Raw genomic sequence first — 10,546 nt, forward strand, 5'->3', positions numbered from 1 at the left:
CCTATCTGAAAGACTCCACCCTTCTACAGAAAAAAACATAAAAAATGTAGACATTAACGCTTCAGAAACATTGATCTCAGGACATCTGCCACATCGCAGGTAAAAACTATTTTTTCCCTACTTCTCTTTACACGCTTATTGATAAAAATAAAATAAAAAAATCACAATTTAAGAATAATGTTTGAACTTAAGCTAAAATAAAAAGTTTTAATTCATCCTGCTGTTAAATAAAATCAAGCGACAGTGAAGAGAAACACAGATGAGAAAGATACTTTAAGGGCAGCACGGAGTTTTGCATTTCGCCCTCAACTCAATTCAATCTGGAGAGACTCACACAGAGAAGAAAATAGCAGTTAAAAAGATTTAATGGTACAATTTCTTTGGCGCTCGGACCCGGCAGAAGACCGTGAGCCGAGGATCGCCGTGAGCAGGCGGTCTGCTCGGCGAGCTCGGGATAGTCTTCCCCCCGGGACCGAAACTGGTGGTGGAGCGGAGCTTGGAGAGGAAGAGCACAAGGGATCCTGGAGGACGACCCTCATGGTGAAGGTGGAGAAGGGGAGGAGGTGGGTCGAAGCACGGCTGACGAGCAGGAAGACCCCAGGGTAGCTTGGACTTTTGAAGGTGTCTTTGGACGACGATTGGCTGGAGCGGCGTGAAGCTCCGGTCCGGATTGGCTGCGGTCGGGCGTAGTGATTAGATGATGTGGTGAAGCTGGTCGAGTCTCCCAGTTTGAATTTTCGCCAAGGCTCCATATGTTAAAATCTGCAGTCCTAACAAAAAAACATCTGTTTTTTTCACTAATTTAAATACATTTAAGAAATCGTTAATATTCACAGTGTTAAGACTAATTCATCAAAAGTTACAATTCTACGAGAAAGGATAACGTTACCTGTTTTATGTCAATTTTGTACTGAAATTTACTGTATTTTTAGATGTAGAAAAAAATAAAGGAAGAAAGACCCAAAGAAAGAAAGACGCAACACAGTTCTTCCAGTCTCCTGTATTTTTTTAGCTACTTGCATCTTTAAAATCACGTAAAACAAACGGGTTTTCATTTTGATGGGTATATGAGTAAATAGGAAAAAAACGGTGCTGAATATTGTTTAAAAAGTCTGACCACAATGATGAAAGATCATTGTGGTCAGACTTTCTTCTATATTTAGAAGAAAGTCTATATTTCTTCTAATAACAGACCTTGTTTATATGTAATATTAACAAGGTCATATAAATACATATACATATTTATATGTATTTATATTTACATATAAATATTACCTTGTTTATATGTAATATAAACAAGGTCTATATGATATTTCTTCTAAAAACAGACCTTGAATCTTGATCACAGTTCAGAATTTTTAAAAAAGAGTATAAAGCACCAAAACCAGATCAAATATTACATATTTGATATAAATTGTGTCAGGTTTCCTTTGCAGGTTTACTTGTTGTCACCTAATATAAAAATAATTAGAATGTTGCTTTTGGAGAAGGTCAATGTCAATGTCAATGTCAAATTTATTTATATAGCACCTTACAGCAGACAAGACTGCACCAAAGTGCTGCACAAAATAACAACACAAAAACAACAACACAATGACAAAACAGAACACACATCATTTAAATGCCAAAGAGTAAAAATGAGTTTTAAGAAGCGATTTAAAATGGTCCAGGCTGTGGGCAGATCTAATCTGGAAAGGTAAGTTATTCCATAAAACGGGAGCAGCAACAGAAAAAGCTCGATCTCCTTTCCTCTTAAGTCGAGTTCGAGGAACTGTAAGTAATAACTGATTATTTGATCGTAGCGTTCTGGACACAGACTGGAAATTTAAAAGGTCCCGAAGATAAGGGGGGGCTAACCCATTTAAAACTTTAAAAGTTAACAAAAGAATCTTAAAATCTATTCGATAAAAAACAGGCAGCCAGTGTAAAGATGCCAGAGTTGGCCTTATGTGGTCATGCTTCCTGGTTCCTGTGAGAAGCCGTGCTGCTGCGTTATGGATCATTTGAAGTCGCTGAATCTGTGATTTTTCCATCCCTCTATATAAAGAGTTGCAGTAATCCAGTCGAGTTGTTATGAAGGCATGGATAAGTCTTTCAAAGTCCTTAAAACCGAAATAAGATTTAACTTTTGCTAAAAGCCGAAGGTGATAAAAACTCGATTTAACGACAGAACTAACTTGTTTATGTAGCTTTAGAGAGCTGTCAAAAGTGAAACCAAGATTCCTAGCAGAGGTCTGATAAGATAAGATAAGAGGTGATAAACTTCAGACTTTCTGTTTTCTTGCAGATTTTGCTGTGATGACTGTCTTGGCTGTGCTGTGTTTGCTGCTTCTGCAGACTGGAGCTCATGGTTTTGGTATATTTAATGGAAAGTCTCTGAGCCACCAAGCCATCACAGAGAGAGCCGCCCTAAATGTCACAGTGCAGGTGTGCCGCAGCCTGGCTCTGTCTGAGGGCAGGGATTTCACTTTTCCTGTAAGAATCGAACAAATTCACCACGTCTTTTTTTAATCCCATTTTCAACCCAATCAGGTTCTGTTTTAATAAAACACAGTGTGTATGTCCATGCAGCGTCAGCCTTTTACTGCTTCATCTGTTGCTGCTGCCTGCGGAGCATCAAAATCCTTAAAAAGTTTCATCAAAACCATTCAGCGGATTCAGAGGAAGAATTTGCAAACGGACATTAAATATGCCCTGAGCGCTCGTCGTCACTGTGACAACGAGGAGCTGGATGCAGGGAAGAAGATAATCACAGACGGTTTATCGGTCATCAAGGCCTCCAATAAGCAGCAGAACTTTGTTTCAGCAACATCGAGCCTCGGAAGGATTTTCCACACTTTACAGGTATTTCTGGATGGTTTCCAACTAAAATTCACAGCAACTAATTCTGCTGGTTTGAACAAAAGTTTTTACTTTTAAACTTGTCCGTCTGCTGTTGTACAAGTTACACTGACTAGTAGAGGTTTTACTTTGAACAATTCAAAATATTCAGCGGTGTTGCGCTATATTTGGTTCTGCTGCCCACTTGTGGAAGAAAGCAGAATAAGGGGTTTCACATTATTATTATTAGTAAAGCTGCAATTTTGTTTTTTGTTTCTTTGAAAATCTGCCTGCATCCCATCTAAAAATCATAGCAATTAATTCTGCTGTTTTTGGACGTTTTTACTTTTAAATTTGTCCGTTTGCTGTGGTAAAAAGGTAAACAGTCTGCAAATTACACTGACTATTGGGAGTTTTTACTTGGAATAATTTCAAATTTTCACAGGTTTTGTGCAACATTTTGTTCTGCTGCCCACTTGTGGAAGAAAGCGTCACAAAATGAAAGTTTTAAAGTGCTTTTAATAAGTGGTTTGTGAATCAATTCTGTATTTCTGAATTTAATTCAACATCAAAGATGAAAGCTGTAATTTTGTCTCTTGTTTCTTTGAAAATGAAGGATTTCTACAGTCACAGTAACTGGGTGGAAATAGGCCACAAATTCCCAAATACCAATTTGATCAAAGCGAACGCCCGTGTTGGAAACATAGCAGGTAAAACATGATGATACTGGCTGTAAGGTGTGTTTGGTAACAAACAAAAGGCAGAGATTTTGTTTTGCAGTAATTTCTGCTCATATTGATCCATTATTTCTGCTCCAATCTGAATCTGCAGCTAAAACCAGAGCAACCTGTCAGAGGTGTGCTGGAAATGACTGCAGAAACAACATTCGGAGCGACATTCTGAAAAACAACATACTTACTTCAGGATATTTCAGTGTGAATTCTTTTTCCAAGCCCTCAGGTAAAAAATATTTTCATGGGTTGATTTTTTTAATTGACACTTTCTGTCATTTCTCTGACTTTACATTGTGATGGTGCTGCACTTTATTTGGTCTGATCTGATTTTTTACCAGGTCTTAAAATTGTTTTCATCCAACTTTGAGAAAACACAGAAAATTCTTCATTTATTAAACTTAGAAGATGAAGAAAAATATTTAGTTGCCATAATTACTTGGTGCCTTTTTAAAAAACCCTCTAATTTAACCAAATAATCATTACTGCATTTGATTAATCTGATAATACTACCAGCTGCATTATTGCTCCAAAAATAACATATGACCATTTCGTAATTTTTAGTGAACTATGTGTGATTTTTCTTTATTACGGTAATTAGCATTTATTTAAAAAAGCAAGCTTAGTTTTCTCATAGCAACAAGATCTAACATTGCATGAAAATTCAAATACTACATATAACATTGAAAGAGCATTTCTCAAAACTATGAGAATATTTTTTAGGAGCTTTTGCTGCCTGATGTGTCATTGGACTTTCTTTGGCCCCATGTTTGTGCTTTTTTGGGTACCTGTACATTTCTAAAACCAGCAGTTATACAAGTTCAAACTGGTTAAATCATTTGTGCTCTTTCTATGATGACAAACAGGAAAATGCAGCCATGGCGGTGTACTGGATAGTACAAGTTTAATGGAACCAAAAGGTGGAATCAACAAAGATACGCTGGACTCCAGCCATGGACACCTTCACTCTCAAGCAGCCAACATGGCGATAGCAGCAACCAGTGAGCTGCTGGAGGACGTTCGCATTGCAGCTGGGGACAAAGCATTCCTTGAGTAATAAATTCAGTATTTCTTGCTGAAGTTATGCCATTGTATAATTTATAAAAGTGATTTTTGTCTATCTCTGTTTGTCATTCCTTAGGATGATGGGGCTGTTCAAAGGGAAACCGTTGTGTTTTGTGGTCGACACAACAGGAAGCATGGGGGATGACATCGCTGCAGTGAAAGAGGTCACAGCCTCAATAATAGACAGCAAGCTGGGAACACCGGATGAGCCGTCGGTTTATGTTCTGGTTCCTTTCAGTGATCCAGGTCAGTGGTTCTCAAATGGGGGTACGTGGAGGCACTGCAGGGGGTACGTGAAGCTTTTCAAAATATCTTTAAAAAATCAGTAGGCTCCTCATAATAGGTCTTGGGAAAAATTATTTTGTAAAAAGTTCGATAAAATATAAATGTGTGTTCATACACTGAATTTTATATTCAGTATTTACAGGGTATTTACAGCACTGTACCTCTTTTTTATTCCAAAAATGTTTTGCCCGTGTCAGGGGGTACTTGACTAAAATTATATTTTTAAGGGGGTACATCACTGAAAAAAGTTTGAGAACCACTGATCCAGGTAAATCTTAACCAGTGTTTCTCAAACCGTTTCAGGCTGACGACCAATTAACTTGAAATTGCCCAACAATGTGCTAATAGTCTCTTGCATTAATAGTCTCTTAACACACGTAGCTGTTTCTTTGTTCATCCATGCTGTTTGGTAAATGTGACTAGCCTCGACAAAGCAGTGAACAAGTTTATTCAGGTTATTTTGAGTTATTTACAGATTCTGAAAGTGTGGATTTTCAATTATGTTGTTCTTTACTACCAAGTTTTGTGTCCTAGAAACAAAAATTCTCTTCCGCACCATTACATTTAAAATAATCCAACAATTTTTATCAATAGTATTTAGTCTATTGAATTATTTTTATTCAAATTAAAATAACAATAGCTGTGAGCAGAGCACTATAAGCAACCAAAGTCCTAAAAAACAAAGAAAGTTTTCACCAATTGAGACTGACGGTATAAACACGTTCAAAAGAATCGAACGACAAATCAAAACTTTCAGCAGGTGTAACTTGGCTTTCTGTGATCATAGAAGTATTCCTATACTTTTCTTTTCACCGGTATCTTCAGTTTTTTGTGAGTGACCCGGTTTTAAGCCATTTATCCAGCGTTATTTTTAAACACAATCCTTTGGTTAGCTAGCTGGTCTATGCATAACACTTTCATATCACATAACATCACGGCAAATAAATGGCCGTTTACATGCAGTACAGAAAGTCTGTTCTGCACCCTCTGTCATTTGGCTGTAAGAGTTAAGAGGGATAACAGAAAATGTTTTTGTTTTTCATCAAATGTGCAGATTTTGGGCCACTGATACGGACAACAGACCCGGAAATTTTTAAGGCCTACATCAACTCACTGAGAGCAGCTGGAGGTGGAGATATTCCAGAACTGAGTCTTTCTGGACTTCAGGTGCTTTGTTTGATGCTGCAAAATTGATAATATATGAAAAGCAAACACTAAAGCATTCCTTTGTTTCTTCATACAGCTAGCTCTGACTGGCGCGCCTCCCAATTCTGAGATCTTTATTTTTACCGATGCTCCGGCCAAAGACAAACACCTGAGAAACCCGGTGATTGCACTCATTGAGCAGACCAAATCTGTGGTGAGTAATTCTGCAGAAGCAATGTAAATTCTGTTGATCCAGTCAAAAATAATCAATGTGAAAGATATAAAAAGAAGATGGCAATGGCCCAATAGTTATCACTGTTACCAAACAGATTCAGTGTCTCATAAACATCTTTGTGACACTTCAGTAAAGGGCAATTTCACCTAATTTTTCACTACCTCTTTTATCTACTCTACTTAAAAAACCACAACACCTGGACTAGATCATTCTACTATAATAGCAGAATATTTAAAACCAAGTTTGTGATTTGTGAAACCTTTATTTGATTTGTGAAACTTCAGTAAAGGGCAATTTCACCAAATTTTTCACTACCTTCAGCATCTTTTATGAGAGAAAGCAAAAAGCTAAAACTGGATACAACAGCAAAATAATGGACATTTCAGAGAAGGAGGAGTTCAGTACTTATCTGGTCCAGATGCAAAAAGAGAACTGAAATCGACCTTTATTGAAGTTTCACAATTCAAATACAGGTTTCACAAATCACAAGCTGGGTTTTAAATATTCTGCTATTAGTTGAGAGTAATCTAGTCCAGGTTTGAAGAATCTAGGTGTTGTAGTTTATTAACTAGAGTAGATAAAAGATGCCAAATGTAGCAAAAAATTTGGTGGCCATTTCCTGAATCGGAAGCTGCAATTGGAAACCAACTTCAGCTTCGTTACATTTTGGATGGTAAAACGTCTCAATATTTCCAGGTTTATTGGTTCCCTCATTTTGTTTCAGGTGAACTTCATGATAACTAATGTTCTTGGGATCCGTCAACAAACACCAGGAAAGGGCAACCAGCAACAAAGCTATCGGATGGCCAGAGCAGACGGTCAGCTGTACAGAGACCTGGCTCAGACCTCAGGAGGTCAGGCTGTCGAAGTCTCCAAACGTAATCTGCTGGAGGCCATCAACATCCTAACTGAATCCACCAGCTCCTCTCTGGTATGAAAACAAATCAAGATGAACTGGTTTTATTTTCACGTTTAAAGATTTCACCTGCTGAGTTATCTTCAATTTTTCAGGTAACCCTTCTGCAAGCTTCCAGGAATCCTGGAAAAACTGAAATCTTTCCCTTTTCAGTTGATGAGTCAGTGAGAAATTTGACAATTTACACGACTGGAAGTAATGTTGAGTTTACGCTCATCGATCCCTCAGGTCAGCGTCTACACATTTCATAAGTTGTGCCAACTTCAATTGCTTTTTTTAACCAGTTTCCATAATTTCTTTGTTTAGGTGTGGTTCAAAATTATGTTAATACAGCAGGATCTTCAATAATTTCATCCCAGACGGTTGGAAACCTCCACACTGTCAAGTTGCTGACGCTAGCAGGAGTTTGGGAAATAGGAATAGTGTCAAACAATCCCTACAGTCTGAAAGTTGTAGGTAAGACTCTGATTTCAACTGTTAAATGTTACAGAATTGTTGAAAAAGTGGTTAAATAAAAAGGTTAGATAACTGAATTCATTGTATTTTTCTGCGTTTACAGGAGAGAGCTCCATCGACTTCCTGTTTGACTTCATTGTGGAGTCCGACGGTCCGTTTGGAGGATTTGATGTAATCGACAATCGACCCACAGCTGGTAATGAAAACACAGTTTGGATGTATTGAAAATTAACCGGCTTTGGATCAAGAAACGTTTCTTTTCTTCGAAGGAGAAAATGCCAGTCTGCTGGTGACTCTGTTTGGAAGCGACTCTGCCACGGTGACAGAGGTCACGCTGGTTGAATCGTCGGGTTCTGGTCAGGTTAACGGCACCGTGGAGGCCCAGGGTGGAGGAGAATATATCGTCCACTTTGACAGGATCCCATCGGTTGAGTTTGTTGTGCTTGTGAAGGGCCAGAACAACGACGGCGTTTCCAGAGCTTCTTCAAGGTTCTTCCAAAGACAGTCGGCCACCAGCCTGAGAGCCTCTGTTCTCACTGTCACTGCTGTAAGTGATGCAAGTAAAAGGCAAAACCTTTAAATATTTAAAATAAATCAGTATTTCTGTTCTTGTGTCTTAACTGCACTCTTTGTATTATATTTTTAGGATGAGTTAGACATCGTGTTGGAGCCAGGATCACTAAAATCAGTTCTTTTCTCTGTGACGACAACCGGCGAAGGAGGACGCTTCACCATTCAAGCCACCAATGACCAAGACCTTCCGCTGTTTTACCCAACTAATTTACTACTGAGTGCTGGAGGTAGTGCTAACGGGACAGTGAACGTCACAGCTCCTGCCCACACGCCGTCCGGTACCGTCGTCACTCTGACCGTTGGGGCCGTGGCTCCTGGAGGTGCAGACACCAACTATGCTGTGCTGCATCTCACCGTCCTGCCAAAAGTAACGTCTCATTTGTTTTTCATACATTTAAGACATCATTGTATGATGGAGAATTAGGGCCATGCTAATAAAAAATGAATAAAAATTACGACAATAAAATGATAAAATTACGAGAATAAACTCGTACAAGAAAAACGTCAATGTTTTGAGAATTAGGTTATTCTAATACGAGAATAAAGGCACAATAGTATGAGAATAAAGTTATAGTATTATTAGCATAAAGTCGTAGTACAATTTGAATAAAGTTGTACAAGAATAAAGTCTAAATAATACAATAATAACATATTTATAGAATAAAGTCATAGTATAATGAGAATAGAGTACTATTACAAGAACAGAGTCATAATATGAGAATAAAGTTAATATTGCAAGAATAAAGTCATAATACTATTAGAATAACGTTGTACAAGAATAAAGTCAAAATAATGCAAGAAAAACATCATATTTAAAAAATAAAGTCATACTATTACTAGAATAAAGTCATAATGTTATGAGAATCAAGTTATGCAAGAATAAAGTCGGAGTATTTTGAGAATAAAGTTGTAATATTATTAATATTACATTATCCAAACTCTGATCATTATTTTCTTAATATCCTGTTTGTTTCTGCTATATTTATTATATTCATTTAAATATTCTTATTATTTATTTTCACTGCCTTGTGGGGTTGCTACTTTTTCCTAGCCGGGCCCTAATACTCTGCTACATTATTGAGAGTAAATATTGATATTTTTGCTGTCGCTCTTGTACAGGTGACTGATTTCACTCCACCAGTGTGTAAACGACTCAGCCTGCAGAACAGATGCTCTAAAAACTGCAACCAGTTGATGTGGGAGGTCTCCATCCAGGTGAGCGATGGCGTTAACGGGACGGGTGTGGACAGCGTCAGTCTGAGAGAAGGCAGCGGCACGATGAACATCAGCACAGCAGCTGATAATACGACGACAGTGACGTATGTGGCTTCCTGCTGCTCGTCTAAAATGCAGCTGGTGGTTGTGGATAAAGTCGGCAACGTGGAAATCTGTAGTTTCTCTGCTGCATCTTGGACCTCGAGAGTGGATTACTCAGTTTTACTTTTCTTTGTCTTCACATTCCTGAAAGTTTGCTTGTAGCCCCGGACGGTGGTCATCAGAATTTTCCAATTTATGAACCATGTTGGAAGATCGGATCCTAACTAAATGTCAGCTTTTCTTGGCCTTTTCACAGAATTGAACAGAAAATGTAATTTTTGATTTCTAAACCAATTTCTCTTACACAAAACAACAACTATGTCATGTCTGAAGGTGGCACCAATATGGAAATCGTCTGAAGTTGAGTGTTACACGTTTTTTTTTTTTGTTTTTTAATTCTTACGTACTAAAACAATTCAACTAAAACAATTAGAAGACCTTCTGTAAAAATGGAATAAACTTTATGTATAAGAAACACTGCACACACTTTAAAAAGTCAGGGTTTCCCCCAGTATATTATAAGTCTGGCGGCCACCGCCAGACTTGTGCCCCCAACACATTATTTATTTAAGTCTTTTTAAAATGTTTGCAACTTTATAGTTGGTGTTCAGGTATTAATCTTCCAATCTTTCAAAAACACATAATTATCAAGTGATTTTTTCAAATTTCCTGTCAACTTTAAACATTTTTAACTCAAAAACACGGCGGGCCGCTGGATGAATGACTGCTGTAGCACCCAACCACCAGGCTGAGCAAGTTTTCTGGAGGAAACCTTGAAAAAGTGTTCACAGTAATAAACTTTGCATTGAGAATATCTCAGGCTATTTTAGCTCAAAGTATTTTCATGACAGATTTCTTACATGGAGGTTTTTATAAGCTTTATATCATTTTGTAGTTTTATTTCCTCATCAAAAACAATGCTGCTTTGATTCTTTCATGCATGTTTGAGGAATCCTTGAATCTCCTGTGGCAGCCAATAGGGGATGCTTTAACTCCAGCTCA

General features: G+C 37.8%; 1 protein-coding gene across 1 annotated transcript; it reads left to right on the forward strand.

The window, feature by feature from the left end:
- On the forward strand, positions 1 to 10,195 carry LOC106700138 (von Willebrand factor A domain-containing protein 7-like). Its single transcript, XM_023342632.1, has 16 exons — positions 1 to 99; positions 2,288 to 2,475; positions 2,572 to 2,844; positions 3,437 to 3,530; positions 3,652 to 3,780; positions 4,418 to 4,604; positions 4,693 to 4,862; positions 5,956 to 6,068; positions 6,145 to 6,261; positions 7,007 to 7,213; positions 7,294 to 7,426; positions 7,505 to 7,654; positions 7,758 to 7,850; positions 7,924 to 8,201; positions 8,301 to 8,594; positions 9,347 to 10,195. Exons 2-16 carry the CDS (start codon positions 2,299 to 2,301, stop codon positions 9,704 to 9,706), a joined length of 2,775 nt encoding a protein of 924 aa, XP_023198400.1. The 5' UTR covers positions 1 to 99; positions 2,288 to 2,298; the 3' UTR covers positions 9,707 to 10,195.
- The last annotated feature ends 351 nt before the right edge of the window (positions 10,196 to 10,546 follow it).

The sequence above is a fragment of the Xiphophorus maculatus genome, chromosome 11 (assembly GCF_002775205.1).
Source record: "Xiphophorus maculatus strain JP 163 A chromosome 11, X_maculatus-5.0-male, whole genome shotgun sequence".
In the NCBI taxonomy this organism is placed as follows: Eukaryota; Metazoa; Chordata; class Actinopteri; order Cyprinodontiformes; family Poeciliidae; genus Xiphophorus; species Xiphophorus maculatus.